Below are 18,472 nucleotides of genomic sequence, written 5' to 3'. Positions count from 1 at the left end.
TTGGTACGACGCTGAATTTGAGTACCGCATTCCACCCGCAAACCGACGGGCAGACTGAAAGAACGATTCGTACTATTGAAGACATGCTCCGTGCGTGTGTTATCGATCGGGTTCGTTGGGATGGATTGCCGCCCGATCGGATAGCCATCCGATCGAACGACAATCCGATTAGCTTGCACTTGGTTCCACACTTAAACTCTTTATTCAAACTTTCAAAGTATCTGAACGTCGAACAGATTGCCGCCCGATCGGATATCCATCCGATCGAACAACCATCCGATCATGTGACATTTGGAACTTCGACACTTAATCATTTTGATAATTTCCAAAGATCATTAGTAACTAACGGATTACCAACCGATCGGATTACTATCCAATCGAGTGACAATCCTGCTTTGAACTTGTTCTACTAAGTGTCTTGCCAATCGGATCGCTAACCGATCGAACGACCGTTCGATCGACGACCTGAAGAGTAGAGATACTTCTCTGTTTTCAAAATGCTACAACGAAAACTTCAAAGCCATCATACACAAACACATCCTTACCAAACGAATGTCAATCCAATCGAATGGCCATCCGATCGGATGACCATCCGAACGGATTGACATCCGATTGAATGGTCAACCGATCTTATAGCCATCCGATCGGGTTGCCACTCGACACTTGGTCACTTTTCATCATTTAACTCACCGCTCATCGTTTATGCTATCGTTAACTGTTCAGGATATTCTCTCAGCGCTCCCTTCAATCCAAGAGAGTGTTTACTTGTTAAACGCCATCTGTGAGTATACTCGAACCTTTTTGCTTTACGCACTTTTGGGTGTAACATACTTTACTTATTCTAAATCACAATCGACACACAACGCAAACACTATTTATACGCTGACCGTTATTGCATGCTACGTGTTATTCGATGAATGCTTGTATGTTATGTTAACACAGTGATTGTTGCCTGACACCTTAGCAACAATAGTACTATAGTTTGGACTCAGCACCTGTCATGGACAGGGGTTATTAAGGGCTTTACTTCACGTGTCCCAGTGGGGATATGTGTTGCGCATTCTACAACTCGCAGTCACGTTTGTGCATATTTCTCTGTCGATAACCTACTTGCCTTCACTTTGTACATGTTACGTGCTGGTTATGCGTAAACGATTTCGAACTCTATTACTATTATTAAACTTGTTTGCTCACCTTTACACTATGTGTATTGACCTCTATTTTAACGTATGTGACAGGTGCTTAGGATGTTTTGCTGCTATGTGGGAATCAAGCTAGGATGGAGTCTTAGAAACAAACGAATTAAATAAAATCTGAGTCGTCGGAACAGTATTTGGTTTATGAGACAATTATTTGTAGTAACTGTTTATTTAGATATGTTGTGGTATGGGACATGACGTTTAATTATCTGGTAATGAATAATTGTTATGGATACTCATGGAGAATCTGTTTCGCTCAGTGCCACGCCCCGATCATTCCGCCATCGGTTGGGGTGTGACAGATTGGTATCAGAGCCATAACTATAGGGAATTAGGCAAGACTCGACCTAGTCCGGGTCGATATCTTAGAAATGACCTAGTCTATAGTCTAAGTATCAATAGACCGCCTTGTGCGAACCCGTTAGGGGTTCCGCACGAGCTTACTGCTATTCTCGATCGACTCCCACTCACGTTATACTATCACACTGCCTTTCCTAAGGCAGTCACACTGCACTATTTTCGAAAATGAATGAGTGATTAGATCGAGATTAGGTGTGAAAACCGCAAACTCTCGACTAAAATCTCTTGTTCGACCCGCATTTTTACTATCAAACACGAGAATTTGCGTTGAATCAGGAGTGAAATCCGCACTTCGACACAGATTTCCCCTTAAATCTCGTGATTCTATCACACAAACAGGAATGTAGTCGCTAAGATAGGGGTGAAACCCGAACCTTGATGACTCGTTTCGTTCTCTACTTTTGGTTTTGCAAAACTCTCACCAAGTCTTGATGGATTCCAACGACTCGAGTTGCGTAAATAACCGAAAAGATGCGTGCCATTCACCGTCTTCCGGTGATAGAGCACAGTCTATTAGGCCAAAACGTATACTTGTAGCCATTGAGAATAGTCGAATCACTTTGGGTAGTCAACGTGTATCAAGCCTTAGACAATCTATTTTCGATATCAAGCTCGCAATCGCTGATTTTATGTGTTTCAATTCTGAGCCCGCAACTGCAGACTCTGACATTTGTCGTTTTATGTGGAATTTTATGTGTTTTATGTGGTTTTACCTGTTTACATGTTTTGATTTTGGTGATTTCTACGCTTTCCGCTACTCGCTTTGATCGACACACACAATTCGCACTACACGTCTATCTCAAATCGCTAACAAATCGTTGCTACTTATGGATAATTGCATGCTATGATCCTCGCTTATGCTATAATCGCAATCGCTATTCTCAAACGCGCAACCTTGAATGATAGGCGAATACGTGCAAAATATAGTATGGTTTCTGTGTTCTAACTGCCTTACGTGCTTCTATGTGCTTTACGTGCTTTATGTGCTTCTGTGTTTCTGTGAATACGTGCCTATGTGATTTTGTGATTATTCGTGTTCCTGAGCTTTAGTGTTAGTACGTGTGAGGTGAGATTCGATTATATAGCATTTTGAATCCTATGGCGCTGTCTATTGCAGACAATGTCGTCATTTGGATCATTTCACTCCCGATTAGCTCGCCGCAATCATGATGACAAGCGCATCGCCTCTTTGGTCGCTAACTAGATTGCGAAGGTTATCCCCCAGATTGTTAGTGAGCTGAATGAAAACGCTAGCAAATCTTCAGAAGAATTCCGGACGGATTCGCCAAAAGCTACTTTTAGCTTCAAGCAGTTCAATGCCTGCAGCCCGAAAGAATTCACCGAAGAAGATGGTCCTACGGCCATGTTTCAGTGGTTTGATTCAATTGAAGTCACCCTGCATCAGAACAACTGTCCTGAAAATCTCTGAACTGTTAACGCTACCGGTGTCTTCCAATCCCGCGCTTTAGATTGGTAGACGGCCGAGAGAAACAAACGAGGGAATGATGCAGCTTCCGGGCTAACGTGGGACGAGTTGAAGGACTTGATGATGAAAGAGTTCTGCCTCCCCACGAGCTCCAAAAGTTGGAGGATGAGTTCTGGCATCTCAAGTAGAAGGATGGCGACAACGCTGGTTTGACTGCTCGCTTCAAGCAGCTAAGCATAATCTGTCCAGGTCAAGTATCTACGCCCGAAATCACCATCAAGAAGTATATCCGTGCTCTTCCGGATTGCGTGGCTGATTTCATTCAAGCTGCAAAGACGTCAACCATTGAGGAAGCTTTCTTACTCACTGCTAGGATCAATGACAAGCGAGTCAAGGCAGGATATTGGGATAAAGCTTCCAAGAATCTGCATCAAGCTACCACTGCTGCAACCGCTGAAATCGCCGCCGCGCCGCAATCTTCATAGTCCTCTCGTCGCAAGAGGAAGAACAACAACAACAGTAGCAAAAATTACGTTGTCACCGCTGTCGCTCCGCTTCAAGCCGTTCCTGCCCAACAGCAGCCTCAACACTGCCAAGTAGCGGCACCGGTTACCCATGCACCGCTGGCCAAGCGTGCTTACACTGGTCCTCACCCGGCTTGCCCTACTTGTACCTATCACCACCCAGTGAGAATCGCTTGCAGATACTGTGTGCATTGCAACATGTACGACCATTTCACCGCCAACTGCCGTACAGGTCCACGTCAAGCTCCAGCTCCAGCTCAAGGTCAAGCTCCTGCTCAACAAGCTCTACTTCCCACTCCTCAAGGCCAACAAGCGGCTCCTGCACCCGCGATCCACGCTAGAGCTTGCTTTGCGTGTGGTGATCCCAACCACTTCGCAAACATGTGCCCGAATCGAGTGGTGAAGCAAGAGCCACAACAGCAGCACCCCAGCAACAGCCAAAGCAGCAGCAGCAAGCAGCTCGCGGACGTACTTTCAACATCAACGCCCATCAAGCTCAAGCCGATAACAATGTGGTCAATGGTACGTTCCTTGTGAATGGTATATATGCTTCGTGTTTATTTGATACTGGAGCCGATAACTGTTCGAAAAGCTCCTTAATCGTAAGCGCGCCCATCTCCTCTCGTCATTCGATGTTGAAGTTGCCACCGGAAGAACCGTCGCAGTCAATTCTGTCCTTCGTGATTGTACTCTTGAACTCAACAATCACATCTTTCTTATCGACTGTAACACCCCGTGTTTCGAAAGTCAAAGTCAAAGTCAACATTGAAGTCAGAGGAAGAAAAGATTGCTAATTGCGATCTGTCACTTCTTGCTCAACTCCTGTCTTGACTTCTTTGACTTGTAGATAGTCTATTTATTTTGTTGCATTAGTTGTATTATGTGGAGTACTTATTACTAATTGAGGTTTTATCGCTATTTATCGCTTGTTTTATCGCTTTATCGCTTATCGCATCGTAACCACATTCGCAACCCGAATTATGCGTTCTGGATATTATTTTACGTGTGTGTGCTACTTATGTGTTATTTGTGCATGTTTATTTATGTTTATGTTGTGCTGATTAATCGAAACGCAAACGCAACGCTATCGCAATCGAATTGCAGACCCTAAACGCAAGATAACTAGGATGATTGTATGTTAGATATAGTAGTTGGGATTAATGTGTAATTCTATCGCATCGCAAAACTCAACGCACGAAACGGAAACGCCAAACTCTAACCGTTAGAGCCACTCGATCGAGTGACATCTCGATCGGACGGCTAACCGATCGGATTGCCACCCAATCGGACAGTCATCCGATCGGTGACCCCCCTATCCTTCACATTTTCCTTTTTGGGAAACCCTATAAATACCCTAACTGTCACATCATTTGATGTGACAGCTCCTCTCACTCGACCCAGCCGCTCTCAAGCCCTTTTCTCTCGATTTCTCGCGGTTCTTGTAAGTTTTCAACCTAAATCTTGTACTTTCTTGATCTACACGCACTCCTTCACCTTTCTATCTTTTGAATCTTAACTTTTAACCGTGAAATCACTATATTTGAGGTGTTCTAGGATGATGTCATCATGGGGTTCTTATGAACTTCATGTTTTGGCTTCAATCCACCAAGAACAACTTAGATCTGAACAATTTCCACATGAATAAACAAAGATCTTGCATAGATCTTGACATATTCAAGGTGAAAAGGATTGAAAGATGGTTTCTAACCTTATTTCAACTCTTTTACACTCAATGCACTCAAAATCGATAGAATCGGAGCTTGTCCTGACCTTCTACTCCTTCTTGTTGATGCGTTGGTTCAAGATCTGAATTCTATCCAAGAGACTACCGATTTCGGGTTAAGCATGAAACACCGTCTCGAACAAGTCAACTGGTCGGACTAGGGTGATTACTGCCCGATCGGGTTACTTGAGCCACGACGAGGTTTTGTTGTTTAGCACGTTATCACACTGCCTCGAACAAAACGTAAACTATCAAAACAACCAAGTAACAAGACAATACGGCAGCCGGGACGGATTGCCGTCCGATCGGATTGCCACCCGATCGGACAGCCACCCGATCGGCTTGCACCTTGGTCCCACACTTAACTTTTATTTCGACTTTTGAGGCTCTGAACATCGAAACGGATTGCCGTCCGATCGGATTGCTATCCGATCGAATGACCATCCGGCCCTGTGACGTTTGGACTTCAACACTTAAATAATTTTCAACATATTCAATGCATTACTAGTTCCAACGGATTGCCACCCGATCGTTAGACTATCTGATCGAGTGACAACACCGCTGTGAACTTGTTCTCTGAGAAATGTCCCGCTGAACGGATGGCCGTCCGATCGAACCGCCGTTCGATTGACCGACCTGAAGGGTAGAGATACTTCTCTATTTTCAAAATGCTACAACGGAAACTTCAAAGCAAAAACCATCATACACAAACACATCAGATGGCAACCCAATTGAATGGTCACCCAATCGGATGACCATCCGAACGGATTGACATCCGATCGACCGACCGGCCATCCGATCGGATTGCCATCCGATCGGATTACCGTCCGATTCATTGACACTTTTCACCATTTTACGCGCCGCTTATCGTTTATGCTATCGTAACTGTCAGGCTAATCTCTCTCAGCGCTCCCTTCAATCCAAGGCTGTGTTTACTTGTTAAACACAATCTGTGAGTATACTCGATCCCTTTTTGCTTTATGTACTTTTGGGTGTTACACACGTTATCTATATTCAAATCACAATTCGCACACAACGCAAACACTATTTATACGCTAACCGCTATTGCATGTTATACATGACTTGATGAATGCTTGTTTGTTATGTTTACACATCGATTGTTGTCTACCTGCCTTAGCAACGGTAGTACTATTGTTTGGACTCAGCACCTGTCATGGACAGGGGTTGTTAAGGATATTACTTCACGTGTTCGCAGTGGTGAACATGTGTTGCGCACTCATTACTCGCAGTTAAATCGCAGTCATTGGTATTGATAGAATCTTTGTCGATAACTTACATGCTTCACATTATACGTTGTACATGCTGGTTATGCGTAAACGATTTCGAACTCTATTATGCTATATCAAACTTGTATGCTCACCTTTACACTATCTGTATTGACCTTTATTTTAACGTATGTGACAGATGTTTAGGATGCTATCTGCTAGGATGCTTGCTTGGTGGAATCAAGTTAGGAAGAGTCTAGAAACAAACGAACAATTTATTTTATTTGAAATCTGAGTTGTCGGAACATGTTATTCGTTTTAGAGATATCGCTGTCTGTAATAACTTATTTTGCTTGATGGGTTATGGTATGGGACATAATATTTAAACTATCCGGTAAAGTAGTTGTTATGAAATTTCTCTTGAACAATCTGTTTCGCCCAGTGCCACGCCCGAGGTTTTCGCCTTCGGTTGGGGTGTGACAGATTGGTATCAGAGCCATAACTATAGGGAATTAGGCAAGACTCGACCTAGTCCGGGTCGATGTCTTAGGAACGACCTAGTCTATAGTTAAGAACCAACAGACCGACTTGTGCATACCCTTAGGGGTATTGCATGAGCTTACGTGCTATATCTCGTTATTCTCGCTTACACTACAGTATCACTGCACGCTAAATTTCGAAAGTGAACAAGTGACTAGGTCGAGATTAGGTGTGAAAACCGCAAACTCTCGACTAAAATCGCTTGTTCGACCCGCATTTTTATCTATAAACACGAGAATTTGCGTTGAATCAGGAGTGAAATCCGTACTTTAACGTAGATTTTCCCATTTGTTATATCAAACTAGGAACAAAGTTTTTCAGTTAGGGGTGAAGCCCAACCTTACAACTTGTTCCGATCTCTATTTTTGTTTTACAAAACTCTCACCAAAGTCTCGACGGACTCCAACGACTTGAAGTCACACTGTAACTGGAAGGATGCGTACCAATCGCCCAAATTCGGGGCGAGAGCACAGTTCCGAAGGCCAAAGTGTCTACCAAAAGTCCTTGTGAATAGTCGAACCACTTTGGGTAGTCGACGTCTATCGAGCCTTAGACAATCTATTTCTCGATTTTTATGTATTTTGATTCTGGATTTCGCCGCCGTTGACTCTGATAATTCGTCACTTTTATGTGGACTTTATGTGTTTTATGTGGTTTTATCTATTTATATGTTTCGATTTTTGTGATTCATTCGCTTTTCACTTTTGCTTTGATCAACACACACGAATTGCACTGCACATCTACCTCAATACGCTAACAAATCGCTACTACTTGGGGAATCACCGTACGCTACGTTGCTTGCTGTGTACTCGCTAATCGCAATCGCTATTCTCGAACGCGCGCGAACTTGGAATGATAGGTTTCTATATTCTGACTGCTTCTATGTGCTCTATGTGCTTTACATGTTTATATGATTACGTGCTTATGTGCCTACGTGTTTATGTGTTACATGGTTGTGTTCCTGAGCTTTAGCAGTATTAGGTGTGTGAGGTGAGATTCGATTTTATTGTGTTTGAGTCCTGTGGCGATATCTGTTGCAGAAAATGTTGTCATCTGGACCCCTCCATTCTCGAACTGCTCGCCAAAACCAGAAAGACAAACGCCTTTTTGCTCTCGTCGCTAAACAGATAGCGGAATTTATTCCTCAAATCGTTAGAGACCTGCAAGAGAATACCAGCAAGTCTTCTGAAGTGTCCAGGACGGATTCGCCAAAGTCTGTTTTTAGCTTCAAGCAGTTCAAAGCTTGCGGTCCAAAAGAATTTACTGGCGAAGATGGCCCTACGGCCTTGTTCCAATTGTTTGATTCGATCGAGGTCACCCTGCGCCAGAGTGGCTGTCCTGAAAATCTCCGCACTCTGAACGCCACCGGCGTCTTCCAGTCCCGCACTTTAGACTGGTGGACGGCCGAGAGAAACAAACGCGGAAATGATGCAACTTACGGTTTGACATGGGATGAGTTGAAGAACGTCATGTTGGAAGAGTTCTGCCCTCCCCATGAGCGCCAAAAGTTGGAGGACGAATTCTGGCATATCAAGCAGAAGGATGGTGACAACGCTGCTCTGACTGCTCACTTCAAGCAGCTCAGCATAATCTGTCCTGATCAAGTCAAGACTCCCGATGTGACAATCAAGAAGTATATCCGAGCTCTACCGAATTGTGTTGCGGATTTTGTGCAAGCTACAAAACCAGCAACAATCGAGGAAACTTATCTGCTCGCCGCTGAGATAAACGACAAGCGAGCCAAGGCTAGTGTCTGGGACAAAGCCTCGAAGAATCTGCATCAAGTTACTACCGCAACCGCTGAAACCGCTGTCGCCGCTCCGCAGTCATCAAAGTCCTCTCGTCGCAAAAGAAAGAACAACAACAACTCCAGCAACAAGAACTGTGCTGTCACTACTGCTGCCCCGCTCCAAGCTGTATCAGCTCAGCAGCAGACTCAATACTGACCAGCTGCAGCGCCAGTTACCTATGCACCGCCCGCAAAGCGTGCATATACTGGTCCTCACCCTGCCTGCCCGACATGTACTTATCATCACCTAGTGGGAATCGCGTGTCGATACTGCGTGCACTGCAACATGTATGGCCACTTCACCGCAAACTGCCGTACTGGTCCTCGACAAGCCGCAGCTCCAGCTCCTGCTCAGTAAGCTCTTCTTACTGCCCCTCAAGGTCAACAACAACAAGCTCCTGCAATCGCTGCTCATGCTAGATCTTGTTTTGCGTGTGGTGATCCCAACCACTTCGCAAATATGTGTCCCAACAGGGTGGTTAAACAAGAGCCCAGCAGCAGCAGCCCCAACAACAGCAGCAACAAGCAGCCCGCGCCTGAACCTTCAACATCAATGCGCGCCAGGCCCAGGCTGACAACAATATGGTTAATGGTACGTTCCTTGTGAATGGTATATATGCTTCGTGTTTGTTTGATACTGGAGCCGATAACTGTTTTGTGTCGTTTGAATTCGAGAAGCTCCTTAATCGTAAGCGCGCCCATATCCCCTCGTCATTCGATGTCGACGTTGCCACCGGAAGAACCGTCGCCGCCAATTCTGTTCTTCGTGATTGTACTCTCGAACTCAACAATCACGTCTTTCCTATCGACATTACTCCAATGCAGCTCAGAAGTTTTGAAGTCATAGTAGGCATGGACTTTCTTCGTGAAAACCATGCTGTAGTTGTCTGCTTTGATAAGATGATTTGATTCTCGCTTGCTAATGGCGATTTATTATGTGTTTATGGTGAAACTGCTTCGAAAGGTCTCAAACTCATGTCATGTGTCCAAGCTAACAAGTATCTCCCTGTTGTTTGCGAATTTTCTAATGTCTTTCCTGATGAGTTACCCGGTCTTCCGCCAAGTCGTGATATCGACTTTCGTATCGACCTCATTCCTGGAGCCAACCTTGTTGCTAGAGCTCCTTATCGACTCGCTCCGTCTGAAATGCGTGAAATCTCGAGTCAGCTCCAGGAATTGCTTGATAAAGGATTTATTCGCCCTAGCACCTCTCCATGGGCGCACCAGTCCTTTTTCGTCAAAAAGAAGGATGGGTCGTTCCGGATGTGCATTGACTACAGGGAATTGAATAAGCTCACCATCAAGAATCGCTATCCCCTGCCTCGAATCGATGATTTATTTGATCAGTTACAAGGTGCGTCATGTTTCTCGAAGATCGATCTACGCTCAGGCTATCACCAACTACGCATCCAAGAGGAGGATATACCCAAAACCACTTTTGGTACTCGATATGGCCACTATGAATTCGTTGTTATGCCTTTTGGTTTGACCAACGCACCTGCGGTTTTCATGGATCTGATGAATTGCGTGTGTAAACCATTTCTTGACCGCTTCGTCATCGTGTTCATTGATAATATCACGATCTATTCCAAGTCGAAAGCCGAACATGCGCAGCATCTACGTTTGGTTCTCGAGCTACTCCAAGGGAATCGACTCTATGCTAAGTTCTCCATGTGCGAATTTTGGCTAGAGGAGGTTCAATTCCTCGGTCATATTGTCAATAGTCAAGGTATTCATGTCGATCCTGCGAAGATTGAAGCTGTTAAGAGTTGGGTTACGCCAAAGTACCCGTCGGAAGTCCGTTCTTTTCTCAGACTAGCGGGCTATTACCGCCGATTTATCGAATGATTCTCAAAAATCGCCATGTCGCTTACTTCTCTCACGCATAAAAATAGATCCTTTGTTTGGGGAACTGAACAGGAGTCTGCCTTCCAAACTCTCAAGCACATGCTTTGTAATGCTCCCGTCCTTGCTCTACCCTACGGAAACGATGACTTCGTTGTCTATTGCGATGCCTCGAACCTTGGTCTTGGTTGTGTTCTCATGCAACGGGACAAGGTTATCACTTACGCGTCTCGTCAGCTCAAGATCCACGAGAAGAACTATACAACCCACGACCTCGAGCTAGGCCCAGTTGTTTTTGCGTTGAAGATTTGGCGACACTACCTTTACGGGACTAAGTGTACGGTCTTCACCGACCATAGGAGCCTACAACACATCTTCAGCCAGAAGGAACTTAATATGCGTCAACGCTGATGGGTAGAACTTCTCAACGATTACGACTGTGAGATTCGTTACCATCCTGGCAAACCTAATGTCATTGTCGACGCCCTCAGCAGACGAAGCTATTTGCATAGCGTTCATAATGTTCAAGCCCAACATCATCTCGAAACTCTCATCCGCGAAGCCCAACATGCTTGCTTTACCGAGCGTACCTTGAAGAAGGAAAGGATTCTCAATGATGGAGCCCAGCTTGTGAATAAGTCGAATGGGATATTCCACTATCTGGACCGAATATGAATCCCTAAACGGACCGATTTACGAAGGATTCTGATGGACGAAGCCCACAAGTCTCGATATTCTATTCATCCCGGTGGCGATAAAATGTACCAGGACCTTCGCTACAAGTCTTCTGGCCGGGCAAGAAGAGAGATATCGCCCTCTATGTTTCGAAGTGCCTGACTTGCTCGAAATTCAAGAACGAGCATCAAAGACCCTCTGGCTTACTCGTTCAACCCGAGATCCCTATGTGGAAATGGGAGCGTATTGCCATGGACTTCATAACAAAACTTCCCCGCACGCCATCAGGTCACGATAGCATCTGGGTTGTCGTTGACCGCTAGACCAAATCCGCTCATTTTCTGCCGATACGAGAAGACTACAGGGTAGAACATTAGCCCGAATCTACACCAATGAGATCATTTGTCGACAAGGGATGCCTCGCGACATCATCTCTAGCCGCGATGGTCGGTTTACCTCGCGTCTTTGGGAAACGTTTCAATCTGCTCTCGGTACTACGCTTAATCTAAGTACCGCTTTTCATCCCCAAACCGATGGTCAGTCAGAAAGAACGATTCGTACCCTTGAAGACATGCTGTGTTCGTGTGTCATATATTTCAGTGGTAATTGGGACGCATACTTACCCTTGGTCGAATTCTCGTACAATAAAAGTTATCATTCCAGCATTCAGATGGCACCATTTGAGGCATTGTACGGAAGAAGATGTCGATCGCCTATTGTGTGGCACGAGATCGGGCACTCGCAATTAACCGGCCCGAGCTATTGCAAGAGACAAATGACAAAATCCTCCAAATTCGAGACAATTTGCTGAAAGTTCGGAGTCGTTAGAAAAGTTACGCCAATAGAAGATACAAGCCCCTTGAATTTGACGTTGGCGACCACGTACTCCTAAAGGTATCACCATGGAAGGGTGTGGTCAGATTCGGCAAGAGAGGGAAACTCGCGCCTCGATACGTTGGACCCTTTAAGATTCTGGAAAGGATCGGAAAAGTGGCCTACAGACTCGAACTGCCGGAGGAACTTAGCAACGTCCACCCGACTTTCCATGTGTCGAACCTCAGAAAGTGCCTGGCTGAGCATGATTTGTACGTACCTTTGGAAGATCTTCAAGTAAACGAAACACTACACTTCGTGGAGAAGCCTGTCGAAATCATGGACCGCCAAACCAAGTATCTCAGACGCCCGCGCATTCCCATTGTGAAGGTTCGGTGGGAAGGTAAACGAGGCGCAGAGTTCACTTGGGAACTCGAAAGCGACATGAAGGCAAAGTACCCGCAGTTGTTTGTTACAGCTAAAGCCTAATTTCGGGACGGAATTTCCTTAAATAGGGGAGGCTGTAACACCCCGTGTTTCGAAAGTCAAAGTCAACATTGAAGTCAAAGGAAGAAAAGATTGCTAATTGCGATCTCTCACTCCTTGCTCAACTCCTGTCTTGACTTCTCTGACTTGTAGATAGTCTATTTATTTTATTGCATTAGTTGTATTATGTGGATTACTTATTACTAATCGAGGTTTTATCACTATTTATCGCTTGTTTTATCGCTTTATCGCTTATCGCATCGTAACCGCATTCGCAACCCGAATTACGCATTCTGGATATTGTCACTACTAGAAGATTAGGCAATTGTCACCAAAGTTTTGCTACCGAAAAAAAAAGAAGGTAGCAATCTAGCAAATTAAGCGTGCTTATAGGATACGGTAGCTAAGCGGTGGCAAATTTTGCCACCATTTATTTCCATCACAAATTCGTGGGAAACAAATTTATATTGTGTTTTAAAATCATGCCTAACTAAATTCGTGGGCCAGATTTTCGTAATTGTGACCGGAAGAGTGGTAGCAACATTAAAATTTAATTTGAGGATTAAATTGCCACCATATTAGTCACCATAAAATTTGAGCGGGATTATTTTTATTTTTAGAGCGCCATATATTATCCACAATTAACTCACATAACCAGCCTCTCCACTAATTAGGGTTTTGATTGAATATTAAAACAAGAAACATAATACTACGTACCCTTATACATGGTTTCCATTAACCTCTGAATCGAAGAACTGGAGCTTCTGTAGAAGGTATGAGTCTTGTTCCTATGAGACCCTAGAACCCTATTTGAATGCAATTTCCTTTTCTCCTTGATGGAATTCTTTTCTTCAAAATATCAATTGACGTGGAATTAATCATCTACATAGTATTGGAATATCAATTACTTTAGAGTTCTGGTTTGAACGACCTTCTTCATGTGTAATTGAGTTTTTTTTTCTTTTCAATAGATGGTTAACAATCGTTTTATTTATTTTCCAGTTGCTGCTGCAGGATTAAGGTTCTGTTTGTGCTTCTGTTTGACAAACAGGTAACTTTTATTTCATTTTTTTGAGTGTTTGTTTTATGGATTATTGAATGTTCAGATGATGATAGGGTTTGTGATTGATCAGATAGGGATTTTGAGATATATACCTGTACGATTTATGTTTATATGTAGCCATATTATTTGGAAATAAGTCAAACTGCGAACCAACAATATAACCAGTTCTGTCAAGTCCATTAAAACCATCAGTTGACCCGGTTCGATAATGGGTTCGGTTATGAGTTATTGGTTAACACGTTAAGTTACAGACCGAAACTAAACACGTGAAGTACATTCTGTTTTCTGCTTGAAATACTTTGTACAAATCAATGTTAGTTCGAACGGATCAGGTTCAGCTCCATGATCATGGGAGAAAAACCCGAAGCAATTAACAATTTACACAATGCAACAAACTCCTAGCTCCACAATGTCATTTATGACAATGATATACAAATCGTGAGATTTTTGTGAGATAAATACATCAAGCCTACTAAAAACCAGCTTGTTACCTCTTTTCTTGTTCTTTTTGCTCATTAGTTGCGGTTGCTAAAGAACCGCTCTGCTTATCTTTCTAGTCTTTTCCAACAGCGGGAGTCGGTCCACCATTCCCATTTAAACAACCAGCCAATTCCTTTGACTCAGATGAGGTGTCGGCATCCTCGATCGGAAGCATCCGTTTTGATCCCTCTAAAGCCACACCTGGTATAATGTTTTGATCCCTCTTTATTACACTTCTCGTCTGACCCGACCCGAATGACGACCGATTCGAAAATTCTAACATTCGGTTGTGAAAAATCTTAAGACCTGAAAAAAGCGGACCCCATTGAGAAAAATTATGGGTCCGCCACTGTGTATGATTTTAATTTTCATTATTTTTTTTAATTTTTTAGATTTTTTCATTTTTTTAATTTTTTTTTTATTTTAATTATTTTTTTTAGATTTTTTTTTGATTTTTTGTGATTTTTTTTTTATTTTTAGAGGTTTTTTATTATATTTTTTATATGGATCGATCCGAGCCCGAGCTCGAGCTTCACTTATCGAGCTCGAGACGATAAGTAAGTGAGCCCGAGCTCGTTTAGTAAGTGAGCCCGAGCTTCACTTATCGAGCTCGAGCCGACTCGCGAGCCTAAACGCACCGAATGTTTGTTTAATTTTTCATTAATATACTACATATATGTGTAAAATATATTTGAGGTTGTCTTATTGTTTTAACGCAGCAGCGCCGGCTGTAGAAACACAGCAGCGGATGCTCCAGCTGAACACCTGCGATCATTATATAATCAAATTCAATAGCTGCAATTTGATTTGCTTGTATAGCATTGATTTAAAAACTATATAATTCACTCACTGCCTCATATTCTTTTTTCTCCATTTTATTGTTTACACACCTTATTTTTATTATAGTTAAATTATATTAGTACATATATTTTTATTCAGCAAGAGGAAGAGGGATCGCTGGATGTTCAGCTGGATGCTGTAGGTTGTGTGATCAGCTATAACGCAGCTGTAACGTAGGTGTTTAACACACCACTGTCGCACCTGATCTTGTTTATAAAAGGGTGGTTTTTTTGGGGGGGTAAATGGGCAAGGGCCCGGCAAACTATATAAATATGAACAAAAAATAACAACAGTCAAGGGGGCATTCCCCCTGTCACGTCATCCAAAACAAACTTTGGAGACTGCTACCCGGACTATTTCATCAAATTTAATAAGTTTGTGGTCCGGTCCATGGGACAGCTGGAGAGATGTTCCTAATGAGCACATGACACAATTGTTTGAGCGATTCCAGGTGTGTGTACTTAGACAATTTTTATTTTAACTTGTTGGAGTATTATGTATGTTTATTTATTGTTTTTTTTTCTTCATAGATGTATTATCGGTGGGAGGAGAAAAACCATGCACAAATTCATAGGTGCTGGGAGAAGTGCATTGCTGGTAAATTCCCCACTTTGCTGCGTAACGTACGGAATGAGGCTAAAGCTAAGGCGAAGGAAAAAGGTAAAAATATTGGAGACGATATGACCGATCTTATTGACTTTAAACCAACATGGATAAGATCTGAGATATGGGAACAAATGCTTGACCACTGGAACACACCTAAGTGGAAAGCAAAGTCTTTAAGAAACAAAGAAATTAGAAGTAGGGCAACCGGCGGCAAACATACGCTAGGATCTCAATCCTATGTGACCATGAAAAGAAAAGCGGTAAAAATTGTTAATTTCCCTCTTTTATTATATATATATATATATATATATATATATATATATATATATATCATGTCAATATTATCATTTTTATTAACTTCCAAATTCTACAGGAAAGGAAACTTGGGCGTGAATTGACGATTCGTGAGGCGTTTAAGCAATCACACTGTAGGAAAGGAAGTCGACCATTGGATAAAGATCTAACTTGTAGCAATTCACTACTTTTGGACGTTGATTCGGAAGGGGACACTCAAGAAGAAAATCTTGTATGGGTTGATGCTAGGGCAGAGGAGACTTGGGTAAGTCAATTGATTAGTAAATCTAAACAAAGTATTTCGAAATTAAAAACACGAAGTTTATTACAATGAAATTTGTAAAATATAATTATGTGTTTATCCCATTAGGTTAAATATGAAGGTTTTCTTGAGGAGAAGTATGGGAAAGAACGTAATAAACATCCAAAATTTGACAAAGACCTGTGGTCACGAGCTGAGGGCAAGAATAAAGGAAAAGGGTACGGGTTAGGCAATGATAGTGACCCGTGTGTACATAGTAGAGAAGACCCTGAGGTATTTTTAATCCTTTTAGACTAATAACTTTTATGCATTTGTATCGTTTCCCACTCTTATTATGTTTGTTTGATTTGAGATGGTTGTTTTTTTATTGTTAGGTTTGATGCTCTTAAATTAGTGAGAATGTTAAGGAATTTCATAATGATTTGATTACACCTTCTTTACGAGTTGTTTCATACAAAAAATGTTTTTAAAATTAGGTATAATTTCCTTTTTAATATGTAAACAAACTGGAGCATGCTATTTAGCTTCTAGCACTTGAATTGTATCTCACAGTTGTATTTTGTTTTCTTTGCAACCAACTTGACCCATTATTAGTTTTCGGTAATTTTGATTTCTTCATTCTATTCATTGGTTATTTTGTAGATTGAAAAGTTGAACTTAGTTATCAAGGAGCTCGTTAAGGAAAAAGATGAAGACAAAGAAAGGTTCAATGGAATTATTGCGGGGTTGTTGGCTGACAAAGAAAAAGATAAGGTGGATAAAGATGTGTTGCTTGATAGGATGTCACAAATTGAAGCTATGTTAACAGCTACGGTTCGAAAATAGACTATAAACACTTGGTTTTGAATGTTTAGAACACTTGGTTTTGAATATTAGGATAATTTTAGTTAGTTTATATTTTAGTTGGTATTTTTTATATGCTTTTGAAAACAAGATGTTTTATATAATTTTGGGATTTTATTAGACTTTTTTCATATTATTTGTAGTTTTATTGATATGTAATTTTTATGAAAATAGCACGGAGAAAAGAAATCTGAATTAAAAACCAGTATTGCAGTAATCTATCTGTATGGTAGCAAATAAATGGTAGCAAATGGTTGCAATTGTGTAAAAAATGGTGGCTAAATGGTGGCAATATCAGTGGCGGCTAAATGATGCTAAATAGGTGCTAAATGGTGGCTAAATGGTATCAAAATGTACAAAAACCGATGGCTGGTAGCAATATTGGTGGCTAAATGGTGGTAATATTGGTGGCTAAATGGTATAAAACGTGAAAAATGGTGGCTAAATGGTATCAAAATGTACAAAAACCGATGGCTAAATGGTGGCTAAATGGTAGCAATATTGGTGGCTAAATGGTGGCAATATAGGTGGCTAAATGGTATAAAACGTGAAAAAACTGATGGTTAAATGGTGGCAAATCCGGTTAAATGGTGGCAAATCAGTGGCTAAATGGTATGAAAATGCGTCACAATTCGGTGGCAAACAAGCGGAGCCGTAGCAAACATGAAGCGGTGGCAAATAATTTTGACCAATTTTGTGGTGGTAAAATAAGGTAGCAAAATATAAAGATGGTGGCAATTTGGTAGCATTAGGGCAATTGACACGGGTGTTTTTGTCACCGTATTTTCGGTGGCAAACTGGTGACAATAAGGAAATTGCTACCATTTTGTAACCAAAAATTACATGACGAAAACCATGTTTTCTAGTAGTGTGTTTTACGTGTGTGTGCTACTTAAGTGTTATTTGTGCATGTTTATTTATGTTTATGTTGTGGTGATTAATCGAAATGCAAACACAACGCAACGCTATCGCAATCGAATTGCAGACGCTAAACGCAAGATAACTAGGATGATTTTATGTTAGATATAGTAGTTGGGATTAATGTGTAATTCTATCGCATCGCAAAACTCAACGCACGAAACGAAAACGCCAAACTCTAACCGTCGGAGCCACTCGATCGAGTGACAGCTCGATCGGACGGCCACCCGATCGGATTGCCATTCGATCGGTTTGCCACCCGATCGGACAGTCATTCGATCGGTGACCCACCCTATCCTTCATATTTTCCTTTTTGGGAAACCCTATAATACCCCAACTGTCACATCATTTGATGTGACAGCTCCTCTCACTCGACCCAGCCGCTCTCAAGCCCGTTTCTCTCGATTTCTCGCGATTCTTGTAAGTTTTCAACCTAAATCTTGTAATTTCTTGATCTACACGCACTCCTTCACCTTTCTATCTTTTGAATTTTAACTTTTCACCGTGAAATCACTAGATTTGAGGTGTTCTAGGATGATGTCATCATGGGGTTCTTATGA

General features: G+C 42.2%; 1 protein-coding gene across 1 annotated transcript; it reads left to right on the top strand.

Moving 5' to 3' along the window:
- Positions 1-15,413: 15,413 nt before the first annotated feature.
- LOC110881651 lies at positions 15,414-16,997 on the top strand. Its single transcript, XM_022129852.2, has 5 exons — positions 15,414-15,440; positions 15,520-15,855; positions 15,969-16,154; positions 16,260-16,424; positions 16,794-16,997. The coding sequence occupies exons 1-5, from the start codon at positions 15,414-15,416 to the stop codon at positions 16,974-16,976; spliced, it is 897 nt and encodes a 298-aa protein (XP_021985544.1). The 3' UTR covers positions 16,977-16,997.
- The last annotated feature ends 1,475 nt before the right edge of the window (positions 16,998-18,472 follow it).

Source organism: Helianthus annuus, chromosome 10 (genome assembly GCF_002127325.2).
Source record: "Helianthus annuus cultivar XRQ/B chromosome 10, HanXRQr2.0-SUNRISE, whole genome shotgun sequence".
Classification (NCBI taxonomy): domain Eukaryota; kingdom Viridiplantae; phylum Streptophyta; class Magnoliopsida; order Asterales; family Asteraceae; genus Helianthus; species Helianthus annuus.
The sequence above is the reverse complement of the archived record's forward strand: the minus strand, read 5'-3'. Positions and strand labels throughout refer to the sequence as shown.